Raw genomic sequence first — 17,204 nt, 5'->3', positions numbered from 1 at the left:
GGGCAGCTCCTGACCCCCGCCGGGGAGAGTGAAGGAGAGACCGCCGAAGTTGACACTGAGAGCCGCTGTGAAGTTAGCCACACAGCCAGTAACTGAAGACACTGTTCGTGCATACCTGTCCACGTCCAAGACACCACCCAGAGAGCCGTTACCTGTCCACGTCCAAGACACCACCCAGAGAGCCGTTACCTGTCCTCGTTCAAGACACCACCCAGAGAGACGTTACCTGTCCTCGTTCAAGACACCACCCAGAGCCGTCCGACGCTCATGCCCATTGCCAGTGATACCACACCAAAGACCATTTCAGGATGTGGACTTAAAGGAATTAACCGGAATTTTGCTTCATAGAAAACCAGAGGCATCTAAAGGTAAGTCAGTGAAATTCAGCTTGCAGTTCACGTGTTGTGCTCTACTGTAGGTTCATTGTAGTGTTTGCAGTGGTGCAGATATGTATTGCTAATATCTTTTGCAACGAATTTCATGCTGTTGGAGAGATGTTTTTGACTTCACGTACAGTACATTTTGTTGTGGTGAGGCTTAGTTTGACAGTTTCATTGTGTATGTTTCATTGTGGTGGTGAGTATGTGGCTGACGGGCTTATCTGAGCCCAGGTGCTTACACAAGGACCTGAAATGGAGCTGTGTTGCATTTTAACCGGAGATTGTGCTTGCTCCTTGTGGTGTTGCAGTTGTACTTGTTGTAACAGTTTTATGCTGCCCTCTTGGCCATCTCTGTTTTAAATGTCAATGAGGCATTTTTCCACCATGCTTATTGTGATTGTTATATCAAGGGAATCCGATGAATCTGCAGAATTGCAGCCGGACTCATATGATGTTAGTTTGTATGAATTTATCGGTCTTCTCTCTCTGGTAGTTTCAAGTTTTGATTGTGGTTTGATAACCTTCAAAAGTCCTCTGAGTTATTTTATCAATATTTTGTTTATTACTGAAAGACTATTCATCATACCTGAAATGCTTTGAGGAGATGAAATGTCATCACACAAGTGAGAAATGATTATGACACTATATTAGATGTTATGTAATGTAGCTTTTTGGTTATAAGTCCCCCCCCCCCTTTTTGAAGTATTCACTTCCATGAGCACCAGTGGTTTGAGGGACACTGAGGGACTCCTGCTTTATCTCTTTTTCACATCCATACATAACAAAGTTGTTAAGATATACTTTTATTTTAAATTCCCTAAGGCACATCTTTGTCTCAGTTTTCATTTAAGTGCACCTCCTTACTAAACATTCAAACAGTGCTAGGGGCCCTAAATTAGGTCGAATCAAAATTGCACGATGGCATACTTTGTGCTAATATCGCATTATCGTCCAAAGACAAAATTTGTGATGTTCAGCCAAAGTGTGAATGTGGAGGTGATGGGTCTCTATGACAAACCCATGTTTTGTAGAGTGAGTGGATGGGGGGACATGGTTCAAAAAGCTACTCAGTTGCAAAATATTAAATCACAGCAGAGTACTCTCTTCTTGTTTGGTTTCACTCTGTTCTAGCTTATCACAGTGCTGCAGCTGTCATGAGTAGAAACAATCCTAAGCTTTTTTTGCAACATGGCACACTCCATGTGGGGAAAGTAGTACTGAAGAGAAAATCTGTACCATTAGTTCTTTGTGTATTTTTGCCCACACTGCATCTCTGCTGCGGCTCTGTAAACTTAACAACTTCTGCTGACCTGCACAGTTATCATCAGAAGCACTCTGCTAATTTACCTGATTTGTTGTTTTGTGTTATTGTGTCAGCAAGTTCTTTCACTGTCATCACATGTTACATTTTCTGTTTCTTATCTTAGTCCTGAGCAAATGTTTGCTCATTTGGTTTGGTATGGAAACAGAGAGAACATACTGTGTGTATGCTCGAGAAAGAGAAGGTACTGGTGTGTGTGTGTGTGTGTGTGTGTGTGTGTGTGTGTGTGTGTGTGTGTTAAAAGCCCCACTCTAAAGCATGCACCATCAAAGTTCTCCTCTAATTTTAATTTGTCCTTTGAGTAACATCTGTAACATCTCTCTCTGACAGAGAGAGAGAGAGAGAGTGAATGTAGAGCAATGTTTTTTTCGTGAACACTGCTGTAAGGTTAAGGTGTTTTTGAGTGTGTGCATGTCTGTTAATTTGATGAAGTCAGCAGTTTTTAATACAGGTAGCCCACGGATCAGTGACTTTAGTTACAGTATATTGCAGAGACAAATTGCACTGCACCAGTACTCAAGAACCACAAGAGGTCACACTCCTCCACCAAACAGCTCTTCCGGTTCTGTATGAGGTTGTGTGTGTGTGTGTGTGTGTGTGTGTGTGTGTGTGTGTGTGTGTGTGTGTGTGTGTGTGTGTGTGTGTGTTAAAATTACCTCATTGTCCAGAGACTATAACTGTACAATACTTTATCCTAGTGAATAGAGCTGTATGGTTTGCCTTTTTAGTATAAGTCAGATTTAACATCACCATTGTTTCTCTGCCGCCACCACCCTCACAACATGACAGCAAATTTGCACTATTTCATCTCAAGTTTTATATATTCTTTTAATTCATAGTCATTGTAAATACTCACAAATATATGTACATATCCATATTCTTTATACTATACTGTTCAACATGGCTGTACAGTTTCCTACTGTGCAACAGTTTACCACATGTGCAATAATAGTTTTAGGCTTTATTTATATATCTTTACAGTTATATACTATACTATATCTGTATATGTGAAAGGTGCGCATAGTGTATAAAGATTTTATATTCTACTTTGTTTTTTGTAATACTTTTATCCTTTTTTAGCACTCAGTCACTTTGCCTCTTACTTTTAACTGTTGAGATGCTGTATTGTGCGAATTTCCTCAGTGTGGGATTAAAAAAGTCTCGTCGTGTCTCGGCTTGTCTCATCAGCATAATGTCCTCTATCATTCTTTTTCTGGTTCAACTTAATACAGATTACATGAGTTTATGTCGCATTCTGACTTGTCATTGATAATCAGATAGTTTTTATGTTTTAATTGTATGTCCACCTACTTATATAAATATAAAATTTCTTTGATTGTTTTTATCTGTAAGTGTCTAACTAGGGAAAACAGTCAGGAGTGGTGAGAGTTTTAGCTGCAGTGTAACCTTCCTGAGCAGGCTGCTGACTCAGGGTTTCAGTGTGGAGTTGCAGTGTCCTGTGGTGGTCTTTGCAGATTAAAACCGTTGAACTTTTCCTAGTTGAGTGCTGTTTAAGAAAATAATGTTTGTATGGACTTCAGGGAATGTTTTTAATGTCTAGTGTTGGGTTTCGTGTTGCTTTAAAGCTAGTTTTGCAAATATTTAGTAGGGGTGTGCCATATCATCCATGATAATACAGGAATAATTTTTAATAACAAAAATTCATTTCGTGATAATGGCAATATTTCAGCTTGTTGACATTGCAGTTACATATGGCTAACACAAGTATTGCTGTTTGTGGTTGATTATATTTTGTTGTACTATTTATGTTGTATACAGAAACAAAAGAACTGAGAGATTATCTGGTCAGATTCACTAAATGTTTGAAGGTGAACTACATTTATGTTGACATATACAACTCATTATTTTGTTGCAGCTGAATGGTCCTGACACTGATATAAAATATTCTCAGTGTTTTTGTCATATTGTCAAGAATATCTTTGTCGCAAAAATACCATGAAATACTGTGATATTATTTTAAGGCCATATCGCCCACCCCTAGCAGATGGTCTGCTTTTACAAAACTGATCTTTCTAATCAATGCAAAGACTCAAATAATTTTGAAATTGGAGTTAGATGACCAGAAAAAAAAACAGAGAAAAGGGCTGTGGTATTTGCTTTTGTTCAGGAGGTAGAAAACCTACAACAACCAGAATGCACCGTACCGCACCAGACCAGTAAAAGCTTCCACTGGTTGGTGACACACTGCGAGTCGCAGTTTAGTGATTTCAGAAAAGCTTTTCTCATTACTTGTGTTGTCAATAATATCAGCTGCCTTTGCTCAGTGGTTTTGTCTCCATGCAGCTTCCTGTGTTTATTGATACTCCTTCTGTTTTTGTTTTAAAGTAATGAAGCCCAAGTGCTCAGAAACACCAAGCGGACCATGTGATACAAAGCACAATCTGTCAAACTGCTATTTCTAAGATCAAGAAAAAACCTTTAAAGTCAACTTAACAGTTCTTGTCTATAAATTCTATAAAGTACATGATGACGCATCAGAATCGAGCTGAGCTCTTGACATTGTCTCTGTACACAGCCCACAGCTCAGACTGCTTAGCATGTGTGTAAAATCGGAGTGTGTGTGCTCGAGGGGGAGAGAGAGAGAACACAATACTTTCAAGGACAACTCCAGTGTGTGAGGTTGTGACCGTGTGTCAGTGTTTGCCATCTTACACTTTAGATTGCAGCCTATAAGTCGGTACCTTAAGCCACTGGCAGGAAGATGTGTATTCAGGTCTGCGCTTCCTATGCCTCAGGGAAGTTCAGTTTGTACTGATGAGCACTCTCTTTAGTCCATAATCACCAAATGAAGAAGTGCGTGTTCCACCCCCTCATCTGTGATGTCACACCGATGAACACTAAAGCCCCACAGAGACTAAATTAGGGAACATGGAGATGAGTGTGACAGCGGAGCCACAGGAGGTGATTTACCTGATGATGTGGGCACACAGTTTGATTTTAAATACTTAAATGGGAAAGAAAGCTTACAACAAGGATACTCAACGTGCTTTGCTTAGGGGCCGCTTTTGCAAAATGACAGGAGACCAGGGGCAAGTCACAGCAGCCTCATACATGTTTCTAAGATTTTAGGAAATTTCTAGAAATAAATGGTGTTTCTATGATTTTAGGATGTTTCTGGAAATTTAGCACGTTTCAAGGATTTTTTAACGTTTCTAGGATGTTAGGATGTGTAAAGGATTTCTGGTCGTTTCTAGGATATAAGCATGTTTCTTTTTTAGGATGTTTCAAGAATTTTTGGACAAGGGCTTTAGGATGTTTCAAGGATTTTTGGATGTTTCTAGGATTTCAGGATGTTTCTAGGATTTTAGGACGTTACTAGGGTTTTAGGATGTTTCTAGGATAAAGACGTTTTTTGGATTTTAGGACATTTCTAGGATTCTAGGACATTTCTAGGATTTTAGTATGTTAGGAGAAGTGAATGTCTCTTAAGTTTGTGTTAACCACAGACTTTATTTCAGACATCTAACCACAAACCCATTTAAAAAAAAACCCATTGACTTCAAGATAAGGGAACTGGAAGTGCAGAGATGCTATGTAATTTCTACATTTCAACAGTTTTTTTTACGTCATGTTAATGACGTCAGTGTGCAACGATGCAATGTAAATTGTATAAAGTTGCATTGAAACAACATTGACTTTTGGTTTCATGCACATCACAAATTGTGGTCTCTGGGGTGAGAGTCTGGTTTTGTATGACACATCTGCCTCAACTCCCTGCCAGCTTGCAGTCTTTCTCACTCTTTATACTATGTCAGTTGGTGTCAGTGTCAAGTATTGCCACGGTTGGGTTTAAATTGGAGTTAGATGAGGGCCCAGAGCATCTAATTAAGATGCCAAAGGGTGCCATTGGCGTTGATATCACATGCCGAGGCGTGTGAAAGTGTCGATATTTGATGCACTCGGAATGAGGCTGGTAAAAAGCCATAAGATAATGTGTCAGGCTCTGCATATTTCAGCTTCTTGTGGAGTTATACTGCCATCAGGTGGTGAATGATAAAAATTGCTCTGCTAAAAACAAGGTACTTCATGAAAAGTGTCCTCTAAGCACATCTAGAGACAAAAGTGTCTATACCTGTTTCTGAAGCCCCGCTGAAAGGACGAGCGGACAGCTTGCTGTCACAGAAAAGGGCCGCATGCGATGAATTGTACAAATGAGGAAGCATTCATGCTTTTCCACTGGGATGCACGCATGAAGAGTGACAGTAGTGTGAGAGAGCTTGTGAGAGAAGCTCATATCCAGCATACTGTCTAACCTCTGCACGTCTGGCCAATTTCCGTGTCCAGCGGTCATGCTTGTCAGATTGTCGGTTTATAAAAGTTACAAGAATTTTCGGATACAGTCCTCCGTTTGTGATATTGGAGAGGTGTTGGGGTTTCAGGCACTGCTCTCTATTTGATAAGCACTAATATAGGATACTGTTGCTTCCTTAATCCTTTGAAATCTGGATAGACATTACTTTTCTTGTGCTGTATTTAGACACCTTTCACAAATATTTGAAACTTCAAACCTGGTTTGCTTTGTTTTGAAAACAGGGATAATACAGTGATGAGCAACTTGGCGAGAAGTGTCACAAATTGCAAAAAAGTAGAAGATTTGAGAATAGTTTAAAAAAAACTTGAGAAAAATACATCAAAAACTACAATTACCAGGTTGTATTTAGAAATCATTTAAAAAAATGATTGTTTTTTCCAAGTCTTTTTTTTTTTATTTGAATGTTTTTTGTGTATTTATTTTCAGGTAATTGTCTTGTGCATTTTGCTTTTTTACCTAATTTTTTCTTTGTTTTTTGCAGATTTTCAGGTAATTTCTTCTTAAGTTGCACATTGCCCTCATGTTTTTGAAAGAAATTAAGCCAATATGCTCAGGTTTTAAAGGGTTACAGGAATACTTGACCAGCAAAATAACCATTTGTATGGGGCAGCTGAGGCTCATAGGTAGAGTGGGTTGTTCACTAAGGTTGACAGTTCAATCCCTGGCTTCTGCAGTCAACATTCAAGTATCCTTGGGCAAGACACTGAAACCCAAATTGCTCCTGATACTGCGCCATCACTGTTTGTACGTATGTGATTACGTAAGCTGTTAAGCAGATGGCAACATGTATGTTAGCCTCAGCCACCAGGGTATCAAAGTGTGTGTGTTAATGGGGTGAATGGTGCCTGTAGTTTAAAGCACTTTGAGTGGTTGGAAGACTAAGTGCAGTCCATTTACCATACTCACCACATGTTATCTTGAACAGCAAAACTATGTCAAACCATGCATTTACAAACTCACAAAACTCATGTAGTATAATACAATTCTTATTTTTCCTGTCATTTGCTCAGTACTTCTCAGATTTTCACATAATCAAAACTTGGAAATACAGGTCAGTAAAGAAACATGATTATAATTTATGAGAGCCTTTCAACTTTGTCTATCACATGGACATGCATAATCAATAAAAAAAGGTTTTAAAGTTACCTTTTTAGTGACTGGCTGAAACCACAATGTCAATGTTTGACATTTCAAGCTGTTTGTAATGTAACCCTCTTGTGAATGGACAAACAAAGCGATATTCCTTTACTCAGTGTCCACACTATGTAATCTATACTCCTTGCTACCATTTGTTCATATTACAGCTTTGGGAATTTTTCTAGTAAAATTTTTTCGTACTCACAACTAAATTAACAAAACACAAGAGCTTTCACACATAACACAAGGCCAGCAGTGGCTCACTTACATCATATGGGCATAGTCAAGGACATTTCAATTGTACAATGTGTCAGCTATATCACCTTTTGGTTCTACACTCACAGTGTAAGATCAAGGTCCAGCACAGACCTTGACATGCGGTATGAAATTACTTTGGAGTGTATCACAAATCTTTCTGGGTTTTTTTGCTCTTTGTTGCAAAGTACCAATACATACTGTGTTAAATTATGTTGTTGACATTATGCCATTTTTATATGTCAGTTTTCTTCATTTTACTTCATACATATTTATTTTTTTGTGTTAGCCTGTTTTTATCGCTCATGTATTGCTTACACCTTTTAAATGTTAAGACAAATATTCTACTTAAATAAGGTTATTAATATATCTATGTTATTAATGCAGAGGGTGGAGCTTTGTTTCTTATGGACATCGTTGCTTTATGTAAGCATGGCAATCAGGTGCTATTTCTGTCTTGATAACTGACTGGAGTAATGCCATAAACAATGAGGCTAAGTAAACATTAGTTACAAATTGGCCTCTGCATATCTTTTTTTTGGTGTAGCTGCTGAGTAGGTGTGCTAATACACCAAAATGACTTAAAGTTTTAGAATAAAAACATAATAATAATAGTAATAATAATAATAATAATAATAATAATATGCAGTTTAAAAAGGAAGCATGGCTGTATGTAAATACTAAATTGCACTCTCTGTTTACTTGCCTAAATTATACAGATATGCTCAAACATTAGATACACCTGGCAATGTAATCTATATAGACAACTAAAACCAACTAATTACACAGCCATGGTCACCCACGCAGGTGTTCTCACTTACTGCACTTTGCCTGATGTATATGAGACTTGGTGTGTAATTTTGAAAAAGTTTATCAAACTCAGTGCAATGTAAATCAAGGCAGCTGAAACTGCAGAGTAGAAACACAAAATCGCAAAGAAAAGCTACCAACAAACACCGTCAACAAATACCACCGACAAACACCACCAACAAATGGCAGATATTCCCTAAATCCCTTGCTACCCTTGTCTCTGCCTCAGAACGATTTCCTCAGTTTTGGTTATTTTTAAGTTGGTCTTATATGTCACTCTGACTGGCATTAGGCTTTACCTAAAAATTCTCAAATCTACATCGCGTTTAACTGCAGGAATCCTGCATTTACATCTCAGTACGTAACATACGTACGTGACCTTTTTTCTAAACCTTACCAAATAGTTTTGTTGCCTTAATCTAACCCCAATCATTTCACAAAAACAGCCAAACGTTTTAAAGAAAAAAAATGCCAGGAGTTTAAAAAAATCCCCAGAAATTTCAATGCAAAAAAAAGTTCAAACTTTTATGATAATAAAAAAAATGGCCAACATTTTCTTTAGTTTTTTAAAAAAAGAAAACATGCCTTCCATGGCGGGTTTTATTTAAAAAAAATAGCAGCAAAATGAATACACAGGAGGATCCTGTGACCTCAGATCCTAGAAATGTCCCTGCTGCACAGAATGAGTGGTAAATCCTCAGTGTGATCTTAGACATACTTGTTGGTTTAATGCATGCCTGTTTATATGTTGCATCTGTATCTCAGTGTCCATGTCCTTATAAATGCAGAAATTGCTTGTAAACTGCCTTGCAAATGAAATGTTTTGTCCTAATAAGCAAATAAAAAAAAGCCAATTTGAACTGAAAATGAACTCTGAGAGAGAAAGATGATTGGACTGTGGAGCTAGGGAGACAAAATAGTAAGGGACAAGGAGAGACAGCGTAAATTAAAGAAAACAAAGTAGAGACAGCCAGGGAAAGGGGTGGACGGACAGCAGGGAGAGAGAGACAGAGAGACGAAATGAAGAATGAAAGAGAGAGAAAGGTGACTGGACTCGGTTAGCGGGGAGTGAGAGAGTTAGAGAGAGGGAGAGAGACCATTGGTGCCGCAGCGGGACCGACTGTCACACGGACTGTCAGCGGGGTCGTTACCACAGAGAGCAGCCGCTACTCGCCGTTTACCGAAACACACACACACACACACACACACGCACACACACACACACACACGCACAAACATACACACCGGGGAAGGAACACACAGGAGGAAGAAAGAAGGAGTAGAAGAAGAGCAGAAGAAGAAGAAGAAAACAGGGGGAATCGTTATTTTTTTCCGTGGCTGCTGTCGCCTTTGTGTCATCACCTCCACCGGACAGGATCTACTGCCCTCATCATCATCATTCCTCTTCATCATCACTCATCACCATCACCCCCATCCTCCTCATCATCTAGACCTCTCCTCCTCTCCCTCATGAACATGCCGGGCTGGCGGAGGAACCTCACTTTCTGTCTGCAGCGGATGCACGAGGAAGGTAGGAAGGCAAAACAAATTAATGGTGCGCTTGTGTTTGCGCTGGCGCGTGCGAGTGTGTGTTTTCAAGCGGATGTGGGTTTTTGTCCGCTGCTTTAATTTGTGCTGAGATGTGCGCAGCTTGTTTCTGGAGACACTTTGCTGTTTCTGCTTCATGTGTTAAGAGTTTTCTGGATCACTGGAAGTGTGTGCGCGCGCGCGTCCTTGTGCGCATGTGTTTTGTGGGGTGATTGAGAAGCACCTGCAGCTTTGGTAATTGCTTGTGTGCGTGTATGTGTGTGTGTCTGCAGCCTATATGTGTGCGTGGACTCGCTTGGTCTGTTGGAGTCGCGCGCTGTGCGCACACGTGTCACCACGGGTTTGTTCCGCCGTTTCAGCAGAGATTGCGCGAGGCTACTGATGCTGGCAGGTCAGGGTGCGTGCGCGTTTGTGTGAGTGAGAGGGAGCAAGAGAGGGAGAGAGAGGCTGCGTGTTGGTCCTGCAGCATGAACACAGGAGGCAGACAGTGATGATGTTGGTCAGCTACAGTGCGCACGTGCGTGCGCGATAGTGCGCATATTTGAATGTGTGCAGCTGAGAAAGTGTTGCGTGTGAGACAGAGACAGAGCAGCGCTGACAATAGTATGGAGAGAGAGAGAGCGCGAGAGAGATTTCTACATGAATACCTGATCAGAGACACTGTGCATTTGTGAAGGTTAAGGTCATGTGTGAATAGAACTGCAGGTTGAAGTTACGAAAGGCTCACCACTACATATTTGGCATTTTGTCTAAATCATTATTTTATGTTTTTTTCTATATTAAAAACAAATACATTCAGACATGTATCAACTATGATAAAGCACATACATTTTTTTAGAAAGAAAATACGAAAAGATACACTTGGTTCATCTAAAGCAGACTGATAATGCCTGATATGAACTTGAAATGTCATATGTGAAAAGAGAACTGCAGGTAGAAGTTAAGGCAGGATCACCACAACTTATGTGTACTGGCATTTTGTCTGGATCATTTTCTGTTTAATGAGAAAAAATACTTAAATTATGTTTTTTATCTATATTTGAAAACAAATCCAGACATGTATCAACTATTTAAAAAAAATTTGCTTTAAATAATATCAAAAAATTATAATATAAAAAGATACACTTAGTTTGTATATGCAGAGTGCTAATGCCTGATATTAACTTGAAACTGTGAAATCTTTGAATCTATTTTTTCATGTTAGGAAGGGATCTCTATATGGTCAGTGTGAACAGGAGGAATGATTACACAGGGTTCCCATGGTCACCTGGAAAAGTCATGGAATATCACAGTCAAGTTTTCCAGGCCTGAAAAAGTCATGCAGGCCCAATTAGTGGAAATCACTTTTTTGAAAAGTCGTGGAATTTTGCAAATGAAATTGTTAATGTAATCTTCCATGGATAACCTTCCAAGTAATGTAACAGGACAACAAAGTTTTTTTCTGTCACTGTCGACTTAACGTAGCTCCAGGATGTGTCAATTTGTGATCTTTTGTCTGACATCATTAATTTTTTACCTTCGTTCTGTGTGTATGCCTGTGCTGTATGCCAGTTAGCTGAAATTATGTTTAAATGGAGTTTTCATCTGATATGTTTGAGAAGTGCCTGGTGATTAGGGTTCTATGGGTCCTTAAAAGTAATGGAAAAGTTTTGAAAATTGTCCATGAAAGTGTGTGGGGAACCCTGATTACAGCAGTCAACAGGGTTGCCATGGTCATCAAATTCCTGGAAAAGTTATGGAATTAGAAAAACTGCTTTCCAGGCCTGGAAATGGTTTGGAATTAACAGAATGTCTTGGAAAAGTTTTGGTTATACATTATTTTGGCTGTGGGAAGTACGTTCTTAAAAACTCAAAACATTTCTGTGCAAAATATGTTCCTAAGGTTGCAAATTAAGGTTAGCAACAGTTTGCTTATCTGCAAATTCCTGGAAAGTGCCTGTTCAATAATATATGGTGTTATCAATATATAGGTTGACCTTTTTTGAAACCACATTGAAACAGTTATGGAAATAGGATGAAATATTGGGATAAAGTTTTGAAATTTAATTGGAAATGCTTTTCTCAGCTTAGTGTGGAAGAACTGGCCTGCAAAGAGCTCTCATCCAAAACCTTTAGGATGAACTGGAAAGCTGACGTGAGCCAGACCTTATCTCCCAACATCAGTAACCAACCTCACTAATGCTCCTCTGGCTGAATGAGAGCAAATCCCTGCTGCCAGGTTCCAAAATCTGGTGAAACGCCTGAAACCAGAAGAGTGGAGGCTTTTATAGCAGCAGTTTAATCATTTTGGAATGAGAGGCAGAACAATCACATTATAGATTCTGATCCGGTGTCTGCACTCTGTTGGTCATGCAGTGTATACAAAAACAGAGGGATGAAGCATTATTTGTGGCTATGGATTGATGGTCACATGACAATAAATAAGATGAAAACATGTTTTTTTGTGTGAATGACAGAAGGTGCTGCTTTTACTGGAACAGTTGGTGATTTATTCCTGAACAGACTTCATGCCATGATCTTCTCATTTTAGATCTGCCATTTATTAGCCCCGTCATAACCAGGGTTCATTCAATCATGAAAAACCTGGGATGGTCATGGAAACTGCAAGTTTCCAGGCCTGGAAAGGTTTTGGAAAATGAAATATACCCTGACATTTTTGGAAAATCATGAAAATCTGTTTCCCAAAACTGTATAATAACACATCATGTATTCAACGACCATGGGGAATTTGAAAATCCAATGATATTTTATGTTTTTTCAAGTTTCTGGTTATAATAATAGCGTTGGGTTAGGGTTAGGCATGATTTTTAAAGAAATCAAAAAATTGCCAAAATGTTTTCTTCAGTTGCAAAAAAAAATGTAAATAAAAAAAAGTTGTCTTCAAAAATCACAAAAAATAAAATAAAAATAAAAGCAAATAAAAGTAAAGAAAAAGAAATTGCTAAATGCTCCTTTTTCATAAAAAAAAAAAAACAATTAACTATTTAAAGGAAAAAAAATATCCCCCTTATATTTAAATATTCAGTTCTAATCTTGTTCTGAATTTATTTACTTCGTTTAAATATATAATTTAAAAACCTATTATAGGCCTAATAAAGAAAAAAACAATAAGGAGTTTCAATGGTTGTTTCAGAGAATGTAGGGTTTTGAACATTTGTATCAAAATTATGGAAAAATCATGCAAATCTCAAGGAAATGTATTGGTGAAAATGTTTATGAACCCTGATTAAGCAGCTTGGTGCAAACTGCTTCATGTGACATCATTTGCTGTATTAGATAAGGGTGAACACAAGGGGTGCTGAGACGAATGGAGGAAATAAGGAAATAACCACATTTAGGTACAAAACATCAGAACTTTCACTGAAACCTACAACAAATACGCCTTTTCCTGAGGCTTTGGGTGCCGGTCAAATTGGGACACGAGGCAGCCACCTCCGCAGGCCAGCATCCTTTGAAGTGCGGGTGTGGCCTACGGGAGGGACACCCTCGTCTAAATCCTCTAAAATCAATAGATCTCCCTAATCCAGCCCCTGCTCCTCTTTTTTTTTTATTACCTTTACACTTGTCTCCTCTGTAGTAGAGGTAGACTTGGCAGCCTTTTCTCTCTGTTCTAATGAGAAATCAAACTCACCTCTCACCCTACAACAATTTGCCCTCACCCCCAAGCTCATAGCACATCTCCCTCTTCACTCTTTTTCTTCTATGGAGACTTCTTGTGCATGAAATTGTATTCATATTTTAATTAATATTACTGGCTGAATATTGGCCTCTACACGTCTTAGGATTGTAATGATAAATGCTTTCAAGGCTGTTAGTGAATAGGAATGAAACTTAATGAGACACTGGAAGTTATTTAAAAAAAAAACTACCATTATTTTCTGTTTAACCCACAACTTAGCAAAAATTTGTCAAGAAGTTAGTAAAGTAAAAAAGACAATTTTTTTCTTTGTAACATAGTTTTTAAAATATAAATAAATTTTTCTGGACATTTCCCCCCAATTTTCTAATCCCTCCACCCCCCACCCACCTCTTTTTCTGGCTTTTTGCCGTTAATGGCAGGACAGCTTAAGCGTAAAAGGGGCCGCTGTGGCGAGGACTTGGGGGGGGGGGCGCAACCGACTGAGCTATTCACATTTTTGTTATGTTCTTTAGTCACACCCCTATTTTGTAGATTCATTTAGTGATGTCTCAGTGATGCATTTGTTGTTTTCTGTGTCATAAATAAAAAGGTGATGTATTCCATCATTGTGCCTCATGTGGACCACCAGACCATGTGCCCTTTTGGACCCGTGAAGATGTTTATCTTTTGAATAAGAATCCTCTGCATGTTTACTGAATCTGTTGTTGTGTATGAGAGAAAGAGAGGTAGTGAATGACTAAGTGAAAAAAGGTGGCAAGGTGTAGAGTTTGTGTGTGAGGTGTGAAGCTATATTTACGTGCGTGCGACTAAGTGGAAAAGATGTTTGCTTAAGACGAGTGTGTGAGACAGAGAGAGAGAGATGGGAACAACAGAGCAAGAACAATGTTTGTTTTTTGATGTGTGTTTGTGTGAGAGAAGAGAGCGAGAGAGAGAAGTGTGAGACACGGTGAGGGATGGTGCATGAATTATGTTTGCTCATGGTCTGTGTGTGTGTGTGTGTGACCCTGTTGTCCAATGATAACTGCCTTATGGGCTCAGGAAAGGCTGTTTGAGGCCCCTAATTGTACCAGTCCATCATGCTTAATGGGGGGCACTTCGCAGAATGCATTTGGTAAAAATCTGTGTGAAGGAGGTGAGTACGTCCTCTCCTTTATTAAGTGTCCCATAGCTGCTCTTGAGCAAGGCAGTGAACCTCCAGCTGCTCCAGTGGAGGTGCTCAGTGCATCATTATTCCAGTGTCAGGAGGAGTGTGCAGAATGCAATACTGAGTAGCAATTAAGACTAAATGCAAATGTTCCCTTTCTTGAATAAATAAACAAAGCTGTAGGAAATTAATCAGATCAACCCTGTTCTGCTTGATAAAGAACAAATAAAGAACAGCACAAACCTCCAAAGAAACTACACAAAAAAAGGCAGAAAGAAGAACTAATCGGGGGAAAATGACCTTCTCTCCAACTGATCCACAATGTAACTACACCTTCAACCAGGCAGTTTGCAGTAAAACTTTGAAAACATGCTGATGATAACATCACTTTTGAATATGCTAATGTTAGCTTTCTGGTAATTCTGTCCAACAGCTGTTGGGACACCACTTCAATAAGGGTAACTAACTCTTAAAGTATCAAAATGGCTATCAGAAATATAAATAATTATTAAATATAATTGTTAATTATTAGTGCTGGGCCGTTAACGGCGTTAACGTGCTGCGTTAACGCGGGATTCTTATCGCGCGATAAGGAAATTATCGCGCGATAAACTATTCACTAAGTTGGGTCTATACAGTGAGCAAGGCACCAATTTCACTTTGTTGTTTAAGCGCGGATGTATACCTGGTTGAATTACGCGGAGGGGGCGTGAACAAGGCGGAAGCTGGTCTGCCTGAGTGACTGGAGTGATTAGGCTCAAGCTGTGTCACAAAGCTACTGACTGTTAATGGTCTTCTTCATGACCTCCAATGTAGGCCCACAGTTCAGTTAGGGTCATGTTATCAGAGGCTGCGCCCTCTGCTGTTCATTCCAGTTAGCAGGAAAAAGCTTTTTCCACATGGAGACAGAACCTGTGTTCCTAAATGTCTGTGTTTGACAAAATAAAAAAAAGTTAAACACCAAAGTAAATCTTATGGGACATTATTTTTCTTTACCAAATATTATAGTAGAACAGCTTTCTCAAGCAGTTTGTGATGCATTTTCATCATTTAGATAGATAGATATTATTTTGAATGTCTTTGGCAAAATTCAAATCTATAATTTTAATCTAGATTAATCTAGATTAACTACAGGATTGCAGTGAGATTAATCTAGATTAAAAAAATTAATCTATGCCCAGCACTATTAATTATATTAAATAATGTTACTTAATTTACATTAAATCATTTCATGGGGCACCATTCCCAAAAAGGAAAAAATGATAGCCAATCAATGAAATCAGTCTCATAAAATACACTAAACTATCAATTTAGAACTTTGATTAACAATCAAATCAATAACTAAAACCAAAATGATTAAGATTGAGGGATTTCGGACTTCTTTACGTAGCAGAGGCTGACGATTTCTTCACTCTTGTGCAATATTAAGTAGACAGTATGATTCCAAAATAGTTTATTAATAAGAAAGAAAACAAAACAAAACAGTTTTATCCCAATATATACAAATATAAACAAATATAAATCTGTAAATGTGTGTATGTGTGTGAAAAAGAGGGAGAGAGGTGTGTGTGACAGACTGGGCAAATTGGCTAACAACATAAGCCGCATTCACACTGCCTGATCAAGGCAGGAATATTACGCTTAAAACCTGTGTCTTCTGCAGAGTCATTTGACTCATATGTGAATGCCAATCATAATGCATTCCCATTGCATTAAAAAGCCAGATGTTAGCAGGTGTAAGCAGTTTTTTTGTGCAGTAGGAACAAGGCTTTAGAAAGAATTGGGAACTCACAGTTCAGTTGACAAGGGCCACTGACAAAGAATTTGTATTTGACGACTTGGGCGTGAGACCAGATTAGATAAAGTCATTTTTGGGTGGTGTTTTTATGCCTTTCCTAGAGTTTTTGACAGAAGATGCATAACAGAAAATGGGGGTAGAGAGATGGAGAATGACCTCCCACTGGACTGTTGTGGTTCATTGTTGACAAACATAAAAATTAGGCAGCTGGATGAATGAATGTTGATATGGTCAATTCTTTCCTGCATAAATCACTGTGCAGTTAAAAGAAAATGACCACTGTGTAATGCATTTATAAGTAGCTCTGCCACCACTGTGTTACAGTTGTTTGATCCAAACATCTCATTCCCCTGTTGAAGGACAGATTATGGATAAGCAAGTGTTTGTGAGAAAGAGAGAAGACAGAGAGAAAATGCTCACAACATTCATCTATCATGCAGACGATGTGGGGGAAATTTAAGGGTACAAATAATAATGGCCTCTCTGATTTGCATGAGAGACGGGGAGAAAGGGGAGGAAAGGCAAATGAGAGAGAACAAAAAGGCAAATGAAAGCAAGTGAGAGAGACCTGAGTGAGGGAACGCCATAAGAGGGAAACAGATAAAAACAGAGGAGAGTGTGAAGGAGAAAGATAGAAGGCCCAGTGTGTAGTCCTTATCAGTTGAAGGAGGAGATCCCATTAATCAGGAGACGAGAAGATCAAATAATGTGCTGGTTAGTGGAGAGCAAGCCTGCGATTGTATGTGTGGGTGTGTAATAAACTGCGTGATTTAGCTCCAACCCCAAAAACCCCTTTTAATAAGGCTTAGTGGTGTTATCGCTGATGGACGGGGAGAGG

General features: G+C 38.9%; 1 protein-coding gene across 2 annotated transcripts in view; it reads left to right on the top strand.

Moving 5' to 3' along the window:
* The first annotated feature begins 9,299 nt into the window (after window positions 1–9,299).
* Window positions 9,300–17,204, top strand: part of grip2b (glutamate receptor interacting protein 2b) — a 343,140-nt gene continuing 335,235 nt past the window's right edge. For both annotated transcript variants that reach the window (XM_088070121.1, XM_088070113.1), the window contains exon 1: window positions 9,300–9,767. In XM_088070121.1, the coding sequence (XP_087926247.1) occupies window positions 9,707–9,767 (61 nt within the window). In that variant the 5' untranslated portion in view covers window positions 9,300–9,706. The remainder of the gene's footprint in view (window positions 9,768–17,204) is intronic.

The sequence above is a fragment of the Plectropomus leopardus genome, chromosome 2, assembly GCF_026936395.1.
Source record: "Plectropomus leopardus strain MGB_pleo_1.0 chromosome 2, ASM2693639v1, whole genome shotgun sequence".
Taxonomy (NCBI): Eukaryota; Metazoa; Chordata; class Actinopteri; order Perciformes; family Serranidae; genus Plectropomus; species Plectropomus leopardus.
The sequence above is the reverse complement of the archived record's forward strand: the minus strand, read 5'-3'. Positions and strand labels throughout refer to the sequence as shown.